At 36.7% G+C, this 22,422-nt stretch overlaps 1 protein-coding gene across 1 annotated transcript in view; it reads right to left on the reverse strand.

Moving 5' to 3' along the window:
- Il1rapl2 (interleukin 1 receptor accessory protein like 2) overlaps positions 1-22,422 on the reverse strand; it is a 1,034,445-nt gene that overhangs the window by 265,451 nt on the left and 746,572 nt on the right. Inside the window, exon 5 of the mRNA XM_048336557.1 lies at positions 15,034-15,108. Within this exon, the coding sequence (XP_048192514.1) occupies positions 15,034-15,108 (75 nt within the window). The remainder of the gene's footprint in view (positions 1-15,033; positions 15,109-22,422) is intronic.

The following is a 22,422-nucleotide window of genomic DNA, read 5'->3' on the forward strand; positions in this document are numbered from 1 at the left end:
TGGTTAAAGCTCACCTTGGTCACCACCATATCTTGGCCTTGGGTAATCTATATTAAGTGTTTGTGGTTGTTTCTTCATCTATAAATGATTCAACAATATCTACCACTGATTTTATAATTATATGAGGAAAAAACAGGAGATGCAAAATCATACTGAAGAATTTAATACATAGAAATCTTTCAATTGATTTTAGTTTCTGTGTTTGACAATATTGTAACAATTAAAATTTGATGAATCACCATGAAGCCTATTATATTTATATCTAAATAGGTCAAGTGGAAGTCATTTTCTCACAATTATTAAACAGAAAAGATTGGTTAAGAATAATGGTATTTAAAAATGTGCTAAGTCAACTTGTGGCATTATAATCAGACAAATTTTTAATGAATTGTTAACTTTTCTTCTTCTTCTTCATTCTAGTGATTTTTTTTGCCAGTCCTGGGGCTTGAACTCAGGCCCTGAGCACTGTCCCTGGCTTCTTTTTGCTCAAGGCTAGCACTCTTCCACTTGAGCCACAGCACCATTTCTGGCCTTTTCTATATATGTGGTGTTGATGAATCGAACCCAGGGCTTCATGTATATGAGGTAAGCACTCTTTCCACTAGGCAATATTCCTAGCCCCTTCTTTTTCATTCTAAAATATCTCAAAACATGGATAGATAAGTTAGAGAAACCTAGACAAAGGAAGTCCGTTGCAATATCAGTAATATTGCAGACCCAAGTCTTAGAGAAAAAGCTAGGTTCAAAATTCCAACAGGGTAAATAATTTGTGCGGTGTACAATCTGGGGAACATTATGGCTTTTAGTTTGGGTATCAATATGAAGGCCATACATGTTATTCTGAATGAATAGGACTTTCAGGAACAATTCACTTATCCTAGAAATCAATGAGAGAAGTCATGTGGCCTCTGTCTGACTGTCTATACTCTCAAAGTCTCCAGTTATTCAAAATTCCAGGAAGGTCTTAGAAGAGTTATTTGAAACCAAAAGAGTAGGGACAATATAAAAATAAAATTAAAGAAAGGCACGCCTTCTGAGTATCCATGGTTCATATCTGTAACCCTACCTACTCAGGAGGCTGGTATTTCAGGATTGTGGTTTCAACACAGCCCCTGTTGGAAACTCCATGATATTCTTATCTCTAATTAACCACCAAAATGCTCAAAGTGGAGCTGTGTCCTAAGTGACAGTGCACCAGCCTTGAGTGAAAAAAGTAAGGGATAGAGCCTTAATTTGAACAACTATAACTGACACCAAAAGAAAAAGAAATGGATGCTCAAAATCTCAGAATTTAGGAGGCAGAGTAAGGAGGAATGAAAGTTCAAAGCCAGTCTGAGTTGCATTTTGAGACATTGTCTCAAAAATATGAGGCTTGGGGATGTAACTCAGTCATAGAATATTTGGCTAATATGCATAAGGTCACAAATTCTATATCTAAGACTGCAAATAAAGAGAAAGAAAGAAGAAAGAAAGAAAGAAAGAAAGAAAGAAAGAAAGAAAGAAAGAAAGAAAGAAAGAAAGAAAGAAGGAAGGAAAGAAAGAAGGAAAGAAAGAAAGTAAAAAGGAAGGAAGGAAGGAAGGAAAAGAGAGAGAAGGAGGAGGTAGGGAGGGAGGGAAGGAGGAAGACAGAGAGAGGGAAGAAAGAAATCTTTTGATACCACTATGATATACACACTACACATACTAAGTCATGATTCCAGCTAATGAAATTATCATGTACTGCAGTTGGTATCAACAACAATTCTGGTTTGACATTTTGTTCATTTGTTCATTTAGTTCATTGGTTTGACTTGTTTCAGGGTATTTGTTCTATGTCAATTTTAGAAGGAGTTGGCTGATTTTGCTAAATTGAATTGGCTTAAGGGCATTAGAAGTTTCCTGTTTTGTTATTTGACACATTGAAGTAGATGGTGAACAACTTATGATTTCAAAAGGATTTATCATTGGCAATTTTAATTATAGCCAAATAAATTTAGTACTGGGGTTAAAGAAGCAGGTTTATGTCAATGTACTGAGTGAAATGAGAGCATACTACCTTTAAAATATGTGGTCTTGTTAGAAGAAAATTAACTCTCTTTTCTCATCTCTGATGGCAGCTATCATATACAGCTGACATGCTTGTCTTCCCTACTAAATTGAGAATCTCTTATGGAAGACATTTTCACTTTTATTCTATTCATCTTTCTACCTCCATAAATTAACACATTGTTTGGCACTCAGTAATAACTCAATAAATGTTGATCCAACAAAGATTTTTTAAAATAGACCATAGCATTTATGTTCAATGGATGATTTTCAAATACAGTGCTGTATTCATAGATTGATTTTACATTTTCAATATGATTAATTAGTTGTACAAGGAGGGTTCATTTTGACTTGCAATCAATATACCTTGATCTGACTCACCCCTTCCATCACTCATCCTCATTCATCACCTTTCCAAGTCAATCTCAACAAGTTTTTATATAAAGTATTTTGACCATATTCACCCTCCTTTACCCTCTCTGTTCACTCTCCCTCTTCCAACTAGTACCTGTGCCTCAGATAGGACTTATATACAATCTTATAATTCATTGCTTTTAGGGTTTGCTGATTATCAAAGGGGTTTTATCATGCTATTTCACATGTGTAAATGGAGTGTTTACATAAGAAGGACCCCCTCCCTCATTTTCTGCCACTTTCCACATCCCCACTGTGCCTACTTTCAACAGCATTCACTGAGTTTTATTTTAAATTATTTTCATTCTTGTCTTGAACATTGGCTTAAAAGATACATTCTGCCTTATTCCCTTGTAGCGTCTTTTCCTGTCTTAGGGAATTTAATACAAATTTTAGTAGAAACTAATATGCTAAAAAAAATAGATATTGATGAAGATTAACACTACTTATACACACAGAGAGAGTTTGAGCCAGAAGCACATAATACAATCATGAAAGATGAATTTCAATAGCCTGTAAAGGTAAAATATATCCTGAATGAGAATAGAAAAGACAAAGAATCTTTCATTGCCAGAATAAACTCATCTAGAGATGAACTGTTGACTCTCTGAAACACCTGATGTAATACAATTAGGTTGGATCACTCTAAGGGTACAATTTTTTCTGATATGCCTGAGGCCTCTAGGCCTTCTTTTTGACTTTTTGATGCAGAAAGGGAAAGTAAATTGTGTTTATATTTATTTTCTGCATAGGACTTTCTGGCCTATTTAAAGTCTGAGGGAGCCTTCAAGAAGAAAATTATCATCAGTGAGAACAGAGCTTATTTTAGGATTCATCCTTAAATTAAATGGTTGTTTTCAACTCATTGCATTCAAATTTGTTCATAGATGTTTCTCAAGCTTCTGCAAGTGTGTTAAAGTTTGAAATGCATTCAAATCCCATTTTAAATAGCTGTACATAAAGTAAAGGTGTTCCTAGCATTGCTATATATCAAGTAGGGTATATCTCCATGGTGCAATATTTTCGGTATTAAGGACACAGTATAAATTATTTTCAGTGTTATTTATATTCCTCTCCAACTTATGATAAAAGAATTAGAACTAGTACAGTAAAGGTTTATTTCTCAAATTTAAAGCTAAACTTACCTTTGGAGAAAGAAACAGAAAATAACAGGTCAAAACTGAATTTTTATATGTGTCTTTTATGTGTTTTTTTTTCCTGTATATTTTGCACAATAAAATAAACAAGATAGCTTGAGAAGTTTGCTATGTAAGAGAAATAGTTTTCACACTATTGTGAGAAGAATGTGTTTATCATCTTGAAATATATGGCTATTCAGTTAAGATTAATCTATCAGCATTACAATGTGAACACTATTTAGCAGCAAGTGAACTGTCATCACTGTGTCAGCAAAACTGTATGCAAATTACTACAACCTTGTGGATGACTAATGGATTACACTATAGGAGATAGTGAAGATGTTTATTTTTCTCTAGAGATACAACAAAATATTCGTACCAATGCCAACTCTATATACTAAAATTATTTATTTCTACGGGAAGATTTCATTTATTGGGTTGCCGTTAGAAATACTAAGAACAGCAGAGTATCACTCTTAAATGAACACATAAACAATTTTCAAATCCATATTTTATAAAATCACTGTGAATTGAGTATTTCATATATTTCAGCTTATTTCTCATTTTGCTCAATAATCTACTCCTGAGTATGATTTCAGTTTACTTATCATTTCTTATATCAGATTTTTTAAGACGACTTCATCTCTGTGGTTTGTCATTATATACAGCATCTATACAGCATAACCAAAGACAGCTACTGAACATATTTTCAAGATAGCTTCTTTATTCACATGCCTAGGTACTTTGGTGCTTTTTTTGTCTGAATATGTTGTCCAAATGACATCTTTCTTATCCCTTTGTCTAGGATTTCTCAATACCATGTGAATTTCAAGAGGTATAGTGATTTCAGAGCAGACAAAGAGACTGGCAAGTTTCAAATCTCTTTACCCAGACTCCAGAAACTCAGAATACTATTCTTTAAATGCATTGCTCAAACATGCTGCTGAGGCCAACCCAGACTCAAGTGGGAGGGGTGAAAATATGTTAAGATTCACAGAAAGGAGAACTTCCGGGAAGACGGCGGGGGGGGGGGGGGTGGTGGAGGAGAACAGAGCCCTAGCTAAGCTCCCTCCGACATCGCAGTTTTCCTCACCCCATAGAAACTTTTACTCCTAGAAAGACAGCCAAAGTAAGTTCTAACAGTACAGGGATTCTGGCCAGGAAGGAAAAATCGACTTTGCTGGTCTGAAAACACAGATTTGAGCTCCGGGCGACATCCTGCCGCCGCGCCAGTGCCGGCACCTGCACAGCGCCCGGCACAGCAACCGCACTCCGCACTGCTAAAGCACACAGCGTATACCAGCGAGAAATACTCGAGACAGCGGCTGAGCACAGAATACCTGAAATCGCAGAGAAAGCGTGAGTACCCCACCAAAGATATTCTCACTCTCACCCACAGAGCAGCTTCTGGAAGGCAGCCCTTCCCCCACTGCCAGAGCAAAGCGCCATCTTTGCCACTGGCATAGGGTCAAACCAGATTGGAACTGAAGTGGGCCTGGGGAAAGTGAGGTCAAAGTAGCCATCTTTGAAAAGGGCAGGAGGGAACGAACAGTGAAAGCAAACTCAGCCCAGGAGAACACCCCCTGCCCTGGCAGGAGGCGAGTCCTGGGCAGCGGCTTAGCCAGAGGTGCCCCGTTCTGCCTGCCGGATTTTCTAAATTTAAAAGCAAAAGCTGCGAGCAGCTACCGGTGGCACAGAAACACCAGACGGAGGAACAAACAGTTCCTGGGACAGCTAAATGGTCCCGTCACAGAAGAAGCCCAATTCCCAGCCCAAAACGGAGCTGCATTCCATAGCCAGCTCTGCCAAGGAGGCTGCCTCCCCCAGGCAAGCAACTCTTAGCAGAGCAAAACAGGCAAGAGGGCGCCCCCACCCTGTTGAGTCCACAGCCTATTCAAATCTAGGCATCAAAGGCAGCAGCCCCACAGCAGACAGAGGAGCCACAGTTCCTGAGACTGCTCACGTCCCCATCTACAGAGGACACCAAGGCCCACCTGCAAGCTGTGCGAACCTCAGAGACCCAGGATTACACCAACAGGGGAGAAGGGTCAGAACAGATCCACCCCCTTGCATACTGAAATCAAGTAAAAGCAGCCAATCAGGAAAATAGACTGCAGACCATTGCAAGGAAACCAGAGACTGGGTAAAGACCACCCAAACGAGAAGGACTCAATTTTTTTTTCTTTTCAAACATTTTTTAATCTTTTAAAAAAATTTTTTTCTTTTTTTTCACACTGAAACATAGTTGTTTTTTTTTTGTTTGTTTTTTATTTGTTTGTTTGTTTTCCATATTTACCGGTTTGTTTTATCAAGTTTTTTTTTGTTTGTTTGTTTGGGTTGTTCCTTCTCTGTTTTCTTTTTCCTTTTTATTTATTTTTTCTTCTTTTTTAAATAATTTTTCTCTGTTTTGTGTATCTGTCTTTCAATATTTTTACTTTTTTCTCTCTTTGTGTGCTCTTTCTTTAAAAATTACTTTCCTACGAATAACACCTCCACTCTTTTCTGCTAACTCTCCATTGTCTGTCATTTTAACCTTGTTCTTTCTACTGATTCTACTCTTCTCCACATTTCCACGTCACTGAAACTAAACCAAAATCATGACCACCCCCCCCCCCCCCCCAATACATTTTACTCTATTCCCTTTACTATCTCCAACTTACCCCTCCTGACTTACTGCCTGGACCTCCAGGTTCCATTGACTCCTGGTTATTGGATAGAGGGTATCCCAGCTTAATCCGAGGGAATCAAAGGGGTTCATAGAGAAAGCCAGTCCTAAAAGAACTTAATATAAAAACAAGAATTGCGTATAGGGTTGTAACAATAAATAAGTAACTACTGAATACAGGACCCAGGATCGGTTTGTTATATTGAAATTGTATTCTTTAGGAACACCAAATCTAACATTATAGACAGGTATACAAGTTATCTGTATATAATTGTGAACATGTAAGATTTACACAACAGTGCTTGGTAAGGGCTGTGTTGGGGTCTTAAATGGTGCTCACAGGTGATTATAGATTGGCATTCCCCAATCCAAATGGGCAAAAGAAACACAAGAAAGATGGCAAACAATGGAGTCTTTTCTCCCACTCAAAACAAGCAGGAAATAGAGCAGTCAATCAAAGACATAGAAGAGAACCCCCAAAATGCTCTACAAAGTCTAATGATAAACATGATAAATGAAAAGTTTGAATCCCTTCAGTCAATTATTCTAGAGCATGAGAAGGCAAAGCAAAAATTAATGGTGAATTTCATGGCCTCAACAAATAGAAAGATAAATGAACTTCAAGAGTCAAATGAAAAGATAGCAACCCAGGTAAAAGATGTGAGAGACAGCAATCAAAACCAAATTAATGAAATAAAGAAGTCCATGCAAGACCTAAGAGATGACATGGAAATCATCAGAAAAGACCATTCAGAAGGAAAAGAGATTCGAAATCAAGTAGCTAGCCTACAGTGCCGACTAACTGAAGCAGAGGATCGAATCTCAGGAGCTGAAGATTCCCTAGATTCTATAGAGAAAGATAAAAAAAATCAATGCAAATCCAGTCTAATCAACAAAACAGATCACTACAGGAGATTCAAGACACGATCAGGAAGCCCAATTTAAGGATAATAGGTATCAAGGAAATCTTGGAGAAAGAGGTTAATCGGATTGGCAACCTATTTAACAGAATATTAGCTGAGAACTTCCCAAATATCCAGAAGGAAAGGACTATACAGATACAAGAGGCATTTAGAACCCCCAAACCGATCAGACCAGAATAGGGACATCCCACAGACCCACTGTGATCAAAACAGGATAAGTAGAGTACAAGGAAAGAATCCTTAAAGCTGTTAGGGAGAAGAAAACAATCACATATGAAGGAAAAGCAATCAGAATTACCCCAGACGTCTCAGTAGAGACCATGAAAGCAAGAAGAGCCTGGAATGAAGTATACCAAACACTAAATAAAAATAACTACCAATTAAGAATTCTGTACCCAGCCAAACTCTCATTCATAGCCGAAGGTCAAATAAAAGTCTTCCACAGTAAGGAAAAACTGAAACAATATATCTCCACAAAACCAGCTTTACAGAAAATCATCAAAGATGTATTACACAGGGAAAATAATCAAGATCCTAATACAGACAGAGAAATGAACCCTAAATAGTAAACATCAGATCAAGAAATGGGAAGACACCCCCTTTAAAGAAGATAGTGATAATGAAAGGAACAAACGATCATCTCTCAATTCTAACTCTCAACATTAATGGACTTAATTCTCCAATCAAACGACATAGGCTCATAAGTTGGATCAAAAATCAAGATCCATCTTTCTACTGCCTCCAAGAGACACATCTATCCAGCAAAAGTAAACATCTTCTAAAAGTGAAAGGCTGGAATCAAATCTATCAAGCAAATGGCCCCCATAAGCAGGCAGGAGTTGCAATCCTAGTATCAGACAAAATTGACTTCAAATTTAAAAAAGTAAGATGAGACAAAGAAGGCTACAACATACTAGTAAAGGGATCTCTCCTACAGGAAGATATAACCATTCTAATATCTACACACCAAATGCAGGAGCACCCAACTTCATAAAACAAACCCTACTGACTCTATAAACACTCATAGACCCAAACACATTGATAGTTGGGGACTTTAACACTCCACTATCACTTCTGGACAGATCAACACGCCAAAAACTGAACAAAGAAACCACAGATCTTAATAATTGCATAGACCAACTAGACTTAACCGACATCTACAGAATATTCCACCCAGCAACAACAGAATACACATTCTTCTCCACAGCACATGGAACATTCTCCAAAATAGATCACATCTTAGGGCACAAAGAAAATCTGTACAAATTCAGAAGTATCAAAACCATTCCCTGCATTCTCTCAGACCACAACGGAATATAATTAGAGCTCAACAAAAACAGCCACCACATAAAATCCTACACTTCATGGAGACTAAACAACACACTACTGAACCATCAGTGGGTCATTGAAGAAATTAAAACGGAAATTCAAATGTTTATGGACATCAACCAAGTTGAGGACACAAAGTACCAGCTCCTTTGGGACACAGCAAAGGCAGTACTCAGAGGAAAATTTATATCTCTGAGTACATACATCAACAAATTGGAGAAACAGCAACTCAGTAATTTAGGAAGCACCTTAATTTTCTGGAGAGAGAACAGCAAGCCAAACCCCAAGTCAATAGACGGGAGCAAATAATTAAAATCAAACCAGAACTAAATCAATTAGAGACAAAAAAAAACCATCGAAAGAATCAACAAATCAAAGAGTTGGTTCTTTGAAAAAATCAACAAGATTGACAGACCCCTGGCAAACCTGACCAAAAAACGAAGGCAGCACAATCAAATAAACAAGATAAGAGATGAAACAGGTAACATCACCACAGAAATAACCGAAATTCAGAAAATAATTAGGGACTATTTTGCAAACCTTTATGCCAACCAATTCGAGAACTTGGAAGAAATGGATGATTTCCTAGAAAAAATTGATATCCCCAAACTCAACCATGAAGATTTAAACCTTCTAAACCGACCCATATCCAGTATTGAAATAGAAACGGCAATAAATGATCTCCCATCCAAGAAAAGCCCAGGTCCGGACGGATTCACTGCAGTATTCTACAAGGCCTTCAAAACAGAACTCACTCCAATATTTCTCAAACTCTTCAATGAAATGGAAAGAGAACGTTCACTACCAGACTCATTCTATGAAGCCAGTATAACCCTCATCCAAAAACCAGGCAGAGACTCATCACGGAAAGAGGACTACAGACCAATCCCCCTGATGAACATAGATGCAAAAATTCTCAACAAAATTCTGGCCAGTTGACTTCAACAGGTCATCAAAAAAATCACACACCATGATCAAACTGGATTCATCCCAGGGATGCAAAGTTGGTTTAATATACGCAAGTCAATTAATGTAATCCACCACATCAACCGGAGCAAGGTAAAGAACCACATGGTGTTATCGCTGGATGCGGAAAAAGCGTTCGATAAAATACAGCACCCATTTATGCTAAAAGCCCTGGAAAAACTGGGATTCCAGGGAACTTTCCTGAATATAATCAAGGCAGTTTATGACAAACCAACAGCAAGCATAACTCTAAATGGTGAAAAACTAAAGCCATTCCCTTTAAAATCAGGAACAAGGCAGGGATGTCCACTCTCTCCCTTGCTCTTCAACATAGTACTAGAATTCCTAGCCAGAGCAATTAGGCAAGAAGAAAATATAAAGAGGATCCAAATATGAAAAGATGAAGTTAAACTTTCTCTCTTCCCAGATGACATGATCATATACCTAAAGAATCCCAAAGACTCTACCCCCAAGCTATTAGAGCTGATCCAAAACTTTGGTAAAGTTGCAGGATATAAAGCAAACCTTCGAAAATCAACGGCCTTTCTCTATGCTAACGACCCGAAGACCGAGGCTGAAATCAGGAAAGCAACTTGTTTTGCAATAGCCCCCCAAAACATAAAATACCTGGGAATAACCTTAACCAAAGAAGTGAAAGACCTCTTTGATGAGAACTTTAAAAGCTTGAAAAACGAAATTAAGTCAGAACTACGGAAATGGAAAAAACCTCCCATGCTCCTGGATTGGGAAGATTAATATAATCAAAATAGCAATATTGCCAATGGCTATCTACAAATTCAATGCAATACCCATTAATATCCCAACACCATTCTTTAATGAAATAGAGGAAGCAATCCAGAAATTCATATGGAACAATTAAAGACCTAGAATAGCAAAAACACTCCTAAGCAGAAAGAACAGTGCTGGAGGAATTACAATACCCAACTTCAAGCTGTCTTATAAAGCTATAGTAATAAAAACACCTTGGTATTGGCACCGGAACAGGCCTGAAGACCAATGGAACAGAATTGAAGACCCGGAAATGAACCCACAGAACTATGCCTACTTAATGTTTGATAAAGGAGCTAAAACAATAGTTTGGGAGAAAGATAGCCTCTTTAACCAAAGGTGCTGTCAAAACTGTCTCAACACATGCAACAAACTAAAACTAGATCCTTATATATCACCGTGCACCAAAATCAATTCCAAATGGATTAAAGACCTCGAAATCAAAACAGACACCCTGAAAACACTAAAGGAAGGAGTAGGAGAAACACTTGTGCTCCTTGGCGCAGGACGGAACTTCCTTAACAATTTCCCAGAAAGGCTACAAATCAAAGAAACTTTGGACAAATAGTACTGCATCAAACTGCAGAGCTTCTGCATGGCCTAGGACATAGCTCGCAAGATAAACAGAAAGCCCACAGACTGGGAGAATGTCTTTACCGGACATTCAACAGACAAAGGCCTCATCTCTAAAATATATGCAGAACTTAAAAAATTGCCTTTTTCCAAAACAAAACTGCAAAGAACCAATAGCCCCCTCATCAAGTGGGCTAAAGACTTACAAAGAGACTTCTCTGATGAGGAAATGAGAATGGCCAAGTGACATATGAAAAAATGCTTTACATCACTGGCCATAAAAGAAATGCAAATCAAAACAACACTGAGATTCCATCTCACCCCAGTAAGAATGTCATATGTCAAGAAAACTAACTATAACAATTGTTGGAGGGGATGTGGCCAAAAGGGAACCCTACTTCATTGTTGGTGGGAATGTAAACTGGTTCAGCCACTCTGGCAAGCAGTATGGAGATTCCTCAGAAGGCTAAATATAGAACTCCCCTATGACCCAGCAGCCTCACTTTTGGGTATCTATCCAAAAGACCACAAACAAAATCACAGTAATGCCACCAGCACAACAATGTTCATTGCAGCACAATTTGTCATAGCGAGAATCTGGAACCAACCCAGATGCCCCTCAGTAGACGAATGGATCAGGAAAATGTGGTACATATACACAATGGAATTTTATGCCTCTATCAGAAAGAATGACATTGTCCCTTTTGTAAGGAAATGGAAGGACGTGGAAAAAATTATACTAAGTGAAGTGAGCCAGACCCAAAGAAACATGGACTCTATGGTCTCCCTTATTGGGAATAATTAGTACAGGTTTAGGCAAGTCAGAGCAGAGCATCACAAGGACCAATAGCTATACCCTTATGAACACATAAGATGATGCTAAATGAAATGAACTCCATGTTATTTAAACACTTTTAACTACTTTCAACGTCTTATGTGTATCTGTGGCTTCTATTATTGATGATGTTCTTGTATCACCTTCCTGTGGTTGTACCTACACTATTTCTGTAATCTTATCTGAGTATATTGGAAACCGTTTATACTGGTATTGGAAGTAGGAAATTGAAAGGGAATACCAAATTTGAGAGACACAGGGTAAAAAAAGACAAACAACTACAAAAGCAATACTTGCAAAACTGTTTGGTGTAAGTATGCTGAACACCTCCGTGGGGCGGGGGGGAAGGGAAAGGGGGAGGAGGGAGGGGGGTTTGAGGGACAAGGTAACAAAGTGTACAAGAAATGTATCCAGTGCCTAACGTATGAAACTGTAACCTTTCTGTACATCAGTTTGATAATAAAAATTAAAAAAAAAGATTCACAGAAAGATTTATGGCCAACTTTGCCACAATATTGCTTCAAATTTTAAGTTATTAAATTGGAAAAATCTAAATGTAGTAATGTGTTTAACATGTCGTTTGGATTATATGGTTGTATTTTTGTTGTTCCAATGTTAATTCTACTTTTAGGATGTCTGAAGCTCAATGTACTTGATAAACTTTAGAAACTGAAAGAAAATTATTTCTATAAGTTTTCATTACTTTACTGAATTCTGAAATTTCCACAGCCCTAGATAACAATGTCCAATAGGGAGGCACTTGTGGCTCATGCCTGCAATCCTAACTATTCAGGAGGCTGAGATCTGAGGATTGCAGTTCAAACTCAGCCCCAGGCATGAACGTCTGTGAGACTCTTATCTCCAACTAACCACCAGAAAAATGGAAGTGGTGCTGTGGCTCAAGGGGTAGAGTGCTAGCCTTGAGCTGAAGAGCTCAGACACAGCACCCAAGCCCAGAGTTCAAGTCCCATGATCAACAACAAACAAAGAATGTCCAATTATCTCTATTATCTTTCTCAATTTTACCGTGTGTGTGTGTGTGTGTGTGTGTGTGTGTGTGTGTGTATGTGTGTGTGTGCCTGTCAAAAATCTTGAACCCAAGGCCTGGGCTCTGTCCTTGAGCGTTTGTGCTCAAGGCTAGTGCTGGAACACGTGAGAGACAGCCACACTTCTGACTTTTTGCACCGATTTTTCTGCCTCGGCTGGGTTCAAACCATGATCTTCAGAATTCAGCCTCCTGAATACATAGGATTATAGATGTAAGCTGCAGGCATATCGCTCAATTTCTTTAATATCTAATGTTTTAAAAATGTCATCATTACAATTGTAGTGCTACAACTAAGTGCTCCAAATGCTTCCTTTATGTATGAGATCAATTTATATCAAGATTTCTCCTGGTAAAGTAATGGTCTAATCACTCAGAATGAACTACTTTCATAGTCCTTGGAATGTCAAAGATCTATTTTGACTGATTTTGTTTGTATTGTCTCTGAACAATATGTGTGTGTGTGTGTGTGTGTGTGTGTGTGTGTGTACACACACACTTTGAGGAAACAGAGTTTTAGAATGAAACTTGAGCAAGTCTCCATTTTTCTGTCAGCAAAATAGATTCTCAGTTCTTTTAAAAATTAAAGACAGAAAAGTTCAACCTTACATACACAGAAAATTGAAGCAAATTATTGTAATGATTTTCTAGGTTGACAGTGTTGGTTTGGTCTTTTGGTATATGCACCTTTGTTGGAATACTTGGTAATTAAAAACACATGCTACAGATTCCATAAATGGCATATTAAAAACACACATGCTACAGATCCCATAAATGGCATATACAGAAATACACCAGGTGAAATTGAATGAAATTCATCTTCTAGATGGATCCTGCTCTTTGTTTAGAGCAGTAATTCTCTCAAAATTTTCTTTTGAAGTGTGCCTAATGATAGAAAAGGAAAAAGTATTCCTGCAGATACCACAAACATAAAATTCATTTACAGTTTACGTGGGATAGTCATGTGATTTTGTTTTCTCCGATTAATAAACTTCTTCTAAAAATAATTCATGCACTCGAATCTCTAATATAAAATAATTCTAAAAGATCAACAAATGGTTCCTGTAACCTCTGGCAACCTACAAAGTACCCTGGAGATATTTTTAATCACAGTTTGAGATGGAGAGATAGAAGCCAAAAAATATTGTTAAATACATCTATATTTTTGAGGTTAGTACAATAATGCAGACTATGGAGAGAGCCATAACACTTAAACATTAGTTACAGAATAATCATTGCTTCCCTAGTCTGTACTTGACAATATGTTTATTACTTTTTCTTCTTTTGTTTTAACATACTTTAGTACTCATATATTGAGGCTGCACTTTAAAACTACACAGTACTATATTTCATCTTAGAACAATGAACAAGCTCTTGGGAATATCATTTTCTCTCTCTTACTTTCAAGACAGAAATAAATCTCTAGCAATCTTTGTTGGATTGGAAAAACTCAAAAACTGGGTCATAAACTTCCAAAGCAGCAAAATAGTGGGGTCAATTTATCCTCCCTTGTATATCCAAGTGCTAGATGCTACTATTGTAACAATAAGCCTAAGACATTCCGTAATACATTTACTAAGTTATCTCCTGGTTCTTATGTTTAGAATTAATTCAAAACACTAGGATGAAACCCAGGATAGATGCAAATTCAAAAATGTTAAAGGATGTGGCTCAGATTAAAGACCACGGTTTGAAAAAATCTAGCGGGCCTCTCAGTTTCAAGCTTCCAGTACTTGAAATAATAAGGATTAGTGGTAGGGACTCAAAAAATGCTGCTCAACCATTGTGTCCTCATCTGAGTCTGTGAAAAGACCAGTGGCACTCATAAATCTACTTGTTCCTTTTTCTGACATCATATGATTCATAAATATTCAGGATTACAACCTAAAAGCAAGTTTTAAATAGCACTGGATTGTGTCATTCGAAATAATATTATCAGATCATGATAAAGGCTTTGCTGAGGGCTCTCTTTTATTTTGGGATGTGCTCATCCACCAGAAGTTAATGCTCTCCAAATAAAAAAAAATTGCTGACATATACAAATTTTTTTTTGCACTAATCACCAGTAGAAGACAGAACAAATCTATCAGTGAGTTAAAAAACTCTGTCATACAGCACATTTAATACCCAGTGTAACAAATTAGTATTGCCATTCCTTGATGCAATACAAACTCATTTCCTTAAACTGCTATTGCACGGAACTCCAGGGTTATAAATGAGCAGAACACAAATTGATTTGCATGTAATAAACCTTTCCTGGTTCATGCAATTTTCCCCATCTGTTAACAGAGAGCAAGTTTAAGATCTATTATTCCCAGAAAGGGACTTACCCAGCTGGACATCTATAACACTTGGCTGATTTTCCATGGGGAACAATGGCTTGGGAGGTTTGTCTGTGAGTAAAGCTAAAAGAGAAAATGAAAAAAAGTAATGGAAAAAATTGAGATAAATTACAGGGTAAGAGAGATTCTATCATGTATGATATTTAATGTTTGTAGACTTGATGGCGTGTAATCATTTATTAGACAGTGTTTCTGCTTGGGTCGTTCCTCTATCCATACAATATCTATTTCCCAGTACATTTACAGCACCACTGATTCACCATACATAGGCTGTTTTGACAGTTACAATTTCTAACAAGATCAAACAAATAGGTTGTTCTGAATGGTTATATGCTTGTGCATACAAAGAAATGTAGATTAAAAAATAACAATCAGAGAAATATCTATTAAATATCTATTTTGTAGCACTACATATTCTCAATGAAATATAACCCCAATCAAGATTTCTGGTGGTATGAACTTTGAATGACTATAAATCCTCCTCCTCCATTCCCCATCTGCAACCTAAGAAATGATGTAAGAATACACTGATAGTTTCACTAGTAATTGATCACAAAGGCCATGTTCTATGGCAGAAGGAAGTGGTTTTCCTTACCCTTAATTGCTAATCTAGCACTATTAACATTGGACTAGTACACCTATAAAATAAAGAAAAATTGAAATATAGATTGTAACATAATGAAAAATTACAGTAGTTTAGCTTCAAGGTTTCACATACATGTAGTAAAGGCCTGGAGAAAGAGTATTTGCTGACAGGATTGTGGAGAGTTGTATGAAGGAAGTAGATGTTGAGGTGAACCTTAAAAGTAGAAAAAAATGTCTGAAGGAAGAAGAAAAATCCAGGAAAATTTAATGGCACAGACCAATGGTAGAATGTAGCAAGCATAATGTGCTTAGAGAAGAATGTTGTGCTGAGAAAGGGTTGGTTGGTGGGTTGGAGAACCAGTTGCTCATAATAGGGGTGTCATGAACTGGAAATGAAACTAGACACATAGGATTGGACTAGATTCTAGAAAATCATGAGATATAAGAAGAGGGATCTGGACATGATGGTATAGGTTACAATATCATTTATTTTTAGAACATAACAATGATTCAAATGTAGTGCTGTCTAGTGATGATTGGCTTGTTATAAATGATGGGCTAGAAAAGAACAAAAGCTGTCTTAAGAGAATGAAGTAACACAGTTGTCTTAGAAGTTGGAGGGGATTATGGTCTGGGCATTGAGTCAAAACTGAGTCAAAACAAAGAGTCTGGGAAAATTTAAAAAAATGAGAACATAAATCTACACATGTACCTGGAAAATATGATAAGACATGGCATTATCTAAGGCCATATTTATTGTTGTCATAGAAGTAATCTTATCGATCTCTCATTGACACACCAAATTTCTTTTAATTATGCATATATTTACATCTTGCTTCAACTATCTATGTGGATTCTTAATAAAATATTTTATACATCCTTTTTCAGATAAAATAGAAAAATTTGTAATTTATTTAGCTTTAGGTAAAAATAAATGAATGTACTAGACACCTAGTTCTTACTTTTTTTAATTTAATTTTATTGTCAAGGTGATGTGCAAAGGGGTTATAGTTACATATGTAAGGTAGTGAGTATATTTTTTGTCATACTTACTCCTCCTCCCCCCATCTTTCTCCTGCCTTTCATCCCACACACCCCCTGAGTTATACAAGACAACATATTGTCTTGCAAGTATGGCATTGTTTCACCCTTTATCCTTTGTTTCTCCATTTTGATCTTCTTCCCTTCCCTAATTCAATATGTATATTTATGATACTCAGGATACTGAAATAACAGAATGGTTTAAGCTATAGGCAAGAGAAAGGAAAAATTCCCATAGTAAATTAAAAAATAACAACAATAATGAAAAACTTCTTGTTTCTATATCTTATAGTTCATTTCATATACCATCATCTTATATGATCATATGTACATAACTATTGAGCTATTGTGACTCTCTGCTGGGGTTATCCTAGACATTTACTAATTATTACCAATAAGGGTAACCATGGAATCCATGTTGCTTTGGGTCATGCTAAGCAAAATGAACTCCAAGATATGGAAACAAGTGATTTATCATTGTTAATGTTAATGTACCCTGTGCAATTATTTATTTTCTCTTTTGTTCATCTTCCCTATGGTTTAGACCCTGTTGTCACTGTATTTGATTTTGCTACTCTGGGTATTGTACATATATTGCAATACACGAACCAATGCAACAGCAATACTTACAAGACAATATGCTATAAACTAACTTTATGACTCGGGGAGGGGGGAGTTGGGGAGGAGGCAAGGTAGGAGAAAACTGAGGGATGAGGTAACAAGTTTGACAAGAAATGTACTCACTAACTTATATATGTAACGGTAACCACTTTGTACATCACCTCAACAATAAAAATTTTTTAAAGAATTTGACATTTTTAAACTATGCTGATTTTGGCATATAATTTGACAGAGCTATAAGTACAATATCTAGTCTACATTAAAAAATCATGATGAAGTAAAATGGTAGTAATTTCAGGTAACAGTATATTCAGATATGGTTGTTACAAAGCAAAGATACTTTAGTAAATTCTATATGAGGATGTCTCCAAGATATACTTTTTAATTTAAAAAATACAGGATTTCAGTCTGTTCTAGTGGCTCAGCCTGTAACTCTAGCTACTTTCAAGGCATAGGTGAGAAGGTCATGGATTAAGGCCAGCCCAGCATCCACAGAAGTTTATGTGATTGTTCTCAAACAATGGCTAAAGACAGTGCCACACACCTGTTATCCCCTACATTGTAGGGAAACACAAGTATGTGGATCACACTTCATGCCCATCAGGACATTAAGCAAGACCCTACCTCAAAAAAACAAAACAAAACAATGCAACATTGTGTTAGAGGTCTAACTCAAGTGCTACCGTGCCAGCTTATCAAGCCTGACAACCTCAGTTCAGTCCCCATTCTCACCCAAACAGTTTCCTAAATATTGCATATAACATGTTATTTTCAATATGTTCACATAAGTTGTATAAATATAGAGTATTTCTGGATTGGTATGCATGTGATTGATCACAGTGGTTTCCTCTGAGAGGAACTGGTGGCTGATTAATGGTGCAGAATGAGGAAAAAGCAGTGTGGGTAGGCAGCAGGACATTCATTGCATACCATTTAAACAATATAAATATATATTCCAAATATATGTAAAATATACTGCATATTTAAAGTATAGTCAAAAACAAATTTAAATTAAATACAGCCATTTTATATTTTATTTTTAAAATGTCATTTTGGTTTCTCTGCAAAATAATTGTCAATTTGTAGTGTGTGTGTGTGTGTGTGTGTGTGTGTGTGTTTGTAATATAGATACAAAGCTTGCTGAAAATGTATTTTATTTTCTTAATATCTACCACCAAATTAATTGAGATAAGTTAAATGGAAACTAATTGGAAGTAACATATTTCATTTCATGTACAGAAATGATGGACTTGTTATACTTTCCACAGGACATGAATTGGGAGTTAATTCTGAACTGTATCCTTACCTCTCACCATATAACTATGGATATATTTATCTTGATTTCACTATTGTTAAATGGTAATTACTGAAGTGGCATTTATTATCATTAATTCTAATTTTGAGAATCTATCTTTATAGGTGGTTCATAATTTCAGTGTTTCTAGATGCATTAACTTATATGATCTACACAGTGAGCTTGAAATGTAAAGAAAACAAAGTTCTGGACAAATGAAGCTACATGCAGCTTACATCATCACATTTGGTGCCCCCTTGTGACCAAAAGACCCTATTGGCAGGATAGAGGGGAGGCAATATGTAGATAGCAGTCAGGTAGAATAGCTGATTACTACATCAATGATTATAATCTTTTTGAAAACTCTTTGGGTGAGATTGGGGACTGAACTGAGGTTGTCATGCTTGATAAGGAGGCACGGTAGCACTTGAGTTAGACCTCTAACACAATGTTGCATTGTTTTGTTTTGTTTTTTTGAGGTAGGGTCTTGCTTAATGTCCTGATGGGCATTAACTTTGCTTAGAGAAATGTTCAAATTAACCCTTTCTTCTATTGTACCAAAACTTGTACTTGTGTCATCACATCACAATGAGATGTATGGGTGTGGAGACTAATTAAATTCCACTATCAGGTTTAGACCTAGGAATACCAACAGATGCAGAACATTTCTGCTGATAAACCACCAATTACTGCAGTTTGCCTGGATTTTGACCACCAGTGCAGAAACAAGTCTATCAGCATGCCATGTAATTAGAGCATTTGCAGATTAGCTAGACCACATGCTGTCATGGGCAGACAAGCTCATTTCTTATTAGATTTTTAGAAAAAAAATATCATCTGAAACTCACAGTCATTGTGGGAAAAAGAAAGGAAGAACTATCAATAGAAGCTTCCTGAACAACAGACCAGGATTTACAATTTTGTTAGGAAAACCTCTCCTAGACCTTAAAAGGGAGTAACTGAGGTCAGAGCTAGTCTTGAATTTTCTGCTTTGGTTTCATGTTTTGATTGAAAGAATGAGAACAAGGGATGCAGTTTGTTACTAATATTTCAGTCTATAATTCTTCTATGCTTTTTTCTGTGGCTGCTGGTGTTCAGTTATCCGTATATATAGTGGCACTACTGAGTATACCAGGACATTAATATTAATGTGCAAGTGAACCTACTATAGTTGCGATGCGTTTCTTCCCCAAACTATATATTATGTTTGGCATCAACTTTGCTGAGAGAAATGTTCAAATTAACCCTTTCTTCTATTGTACCAAAAGTTTTGTGTCTACATAAACAACCAAATCAATTAATTTGACTGAAATGATTTGTCACTTTTAATGAACTTAGCATAAGAAATAAGTAGAATTCTTTGTTGGATTGAATAAGTCAGTGGACTATACTTCCCAAGTATTAAATACTTAGTACAATTTATTGCTGATTTGTTTATTAATTTGCCTTAATTTGATTTCTAGAAACAACAAGTGGAAGAGATTAAAAATCAGCAACTCATTTTTTTTTTCTGGGAATGAAGGCATTTTGGAATTTCTTTCTTTCTTTCTTTCTTCTCTCTCTCTCTTTCTTTCTTTCTTTCTTTCTTTCTTTCTTTCTTTCTTTCTTTCTTTCTTTCTTTCTTTCTTTCTTTCTTTCTTTCTTTCTTTCTTTCTTTCTTTCTTTCTTTCTTTCTTTCTTCCAGTCCTGGGGCTTGAACTCAGGGCCTGAGCACTGTCTCTGGCTTCTTTATGCTCAAGACTAGTGCTCTACCACTTAAGCCACAGTGCCACTTCTGGCCTTTTCTATATATGTGGTGCTGAGGAATCGAACCCAGGGTCTCATGTATACGAGGTGAGCAATCTACCACTAGGCCATATTCCCAGCCTGCCATTTTGAAATTTGTATGCTAAAGCCAATGAAATGGACTCTCCATCTATTCAACACAATGGCACCTGAAATTACACTTCAAAGTCACTGCTGTCGTCATGACTTTCAACCATTCAAAGGTACGAATGTCCCTTACATTTGCTAGATAATAATAATCTGAACTTGTCACCTAGAAACATAAAAGCAACTACAGTGTATTCTCAAAAGCTCTTGTGCCTTTTAATCATCTGTCTTCAATTTTCTCAGTGACATACAGACATAAAAACATATTATATTAATTTCCAACTGCATCTTGGATTAAACTCCCAACTTGGAAACAAATAGTAATAATCACCACAGCCAGCATTTATTAAGTTTCTTGTGTTGCTATTCATTCTTCTGAGGCATTTAGTATTACATTTTATGAACAAGTTGCCCAAAGTCAAACAACTTTTGGAAAATAAAGTAGCAATTTGAACTGGTCAGTTTTATCTCATCATATCCACAATGTTCTCTCTTTGTTTTGAAATACCTGCCTGCTCTTAGAAAAGTTTACCCCAATAACCATTTTCTTCCTCAAATCCTAAAGCATTTTAGAGTCCTTGGAATCAATTATTTGACTCATAACGTGTACTACTTTGAGAAGGAATCCTCGCATTAATGGGTGTGTCTTTTCTCCTAAACTAGAGTTTTAAACTCCTGGAACACAAGTATCATGCCATATATAAATCAGCAAACAAAAATAGTATTTGACATGGGGAAATAAGTAAAATCTCAAAATGAACTTTTCCCCAATACTCTTTCTATTAAAAAATGAGTGCTTCTGAGCCAGGTGCTAGTGGGTCATACCTGTAAACATACTTACTTGGGAGGCTGAGATCTGAAGATCTCACTTCAAAGCAAGCCCAGGCAGGAATGTCTGTGAGAATCTTATTTCAAATCAAGAATCGAAAAACTGGAAGTAGAGCTGTTGCTAAAAGGAGTATAGTGCTAGTGTTGAGTGCAACAGCTCTGGGAAAGCGCCCAGGCCCTGAGTTCAAGCCTCAGTACCAGCAGACACACACACACACACATACACGCACATGCGTGCGCACACACACACAAACATGCACACACACACACACACACACACACACACACACACTGAGTGCTTCTGCTAGGGTTCTTGGATTGCAAGGAAGAAAAATAAAGCAATTTTTGGCCACATTCCTGCCAGCAACTCTTGTTATTAGTTTTCTTGATGATGGATATTCTTACTGGGGTGAGGTGGAATCTCAGTTTTTTTGCTTTGCATGTCTTTTAGGGCCAGGGTATTAAGAAATATTTTATCTGTGCTAAGGAGCCCTAGTGTTTCTCCTATTCCTTCCTGCAAAGTTTTCAGGGTATCTGCTTTTACCTCAAGATCCTTGATCCATTTGGAACTGATTCTAGTGCAGGGTGAGGAACACTACTATACTATTGGTGAGAGTGTAAACTTGTTCAACCACTCTGGGAAGCAGGGTGGAGGTTCATTAAAAGTCTAAACGTAGAGCTCACATATGACCCAGCAATCCCACTTCTGGGCATTTACCCAAAAGATCACAAACAAGGCCATACTAAAGCAAACAGCAGAACAATGGTCATGGCAGCATTATTTACCCTAGCAAAAATATGGAACCAACCCATGTCATTCAGTAGATGAATGGATGAAGAAAATGTGGTATATACACACAATGGAATTCTACGGTTCTATCAGAAAGAATGATATTGCCCCATTCATAAAAAATAATAAAAAGACTTAGAAAAAATTCATACTAAGTGAAGTGAACCCAACACAAAGAAGCATAGACTTGGTGATTTCCCTCACTGGTAATAATTAGTATATGTCTAGGATTATCCTATTAGAGGATTACAAAGTTGAATATCTACGTACACTTGATCACAGAATATTACACTAAGAGAAATGTTATTTTTAAGATACTATGTGAAATTATTTCTTCTTTGTTCTG

The sequence above is a fragment of the Perognathus longimembris genome, chromosome 28, assembly GCF_023159225.1.
Source record: "Perognathus longimembris pacificus isolate PPM17 chromosome 28, ASM2315922v1, whole genome shotgun sequence".
Taxonomy (NCBI): domain Eukaryota; kingdom Metazoa; phylum Chordata; class Mammalia; order Rodentia; family Heteromyidae; genus Perognathus; species Perognathus longimembris.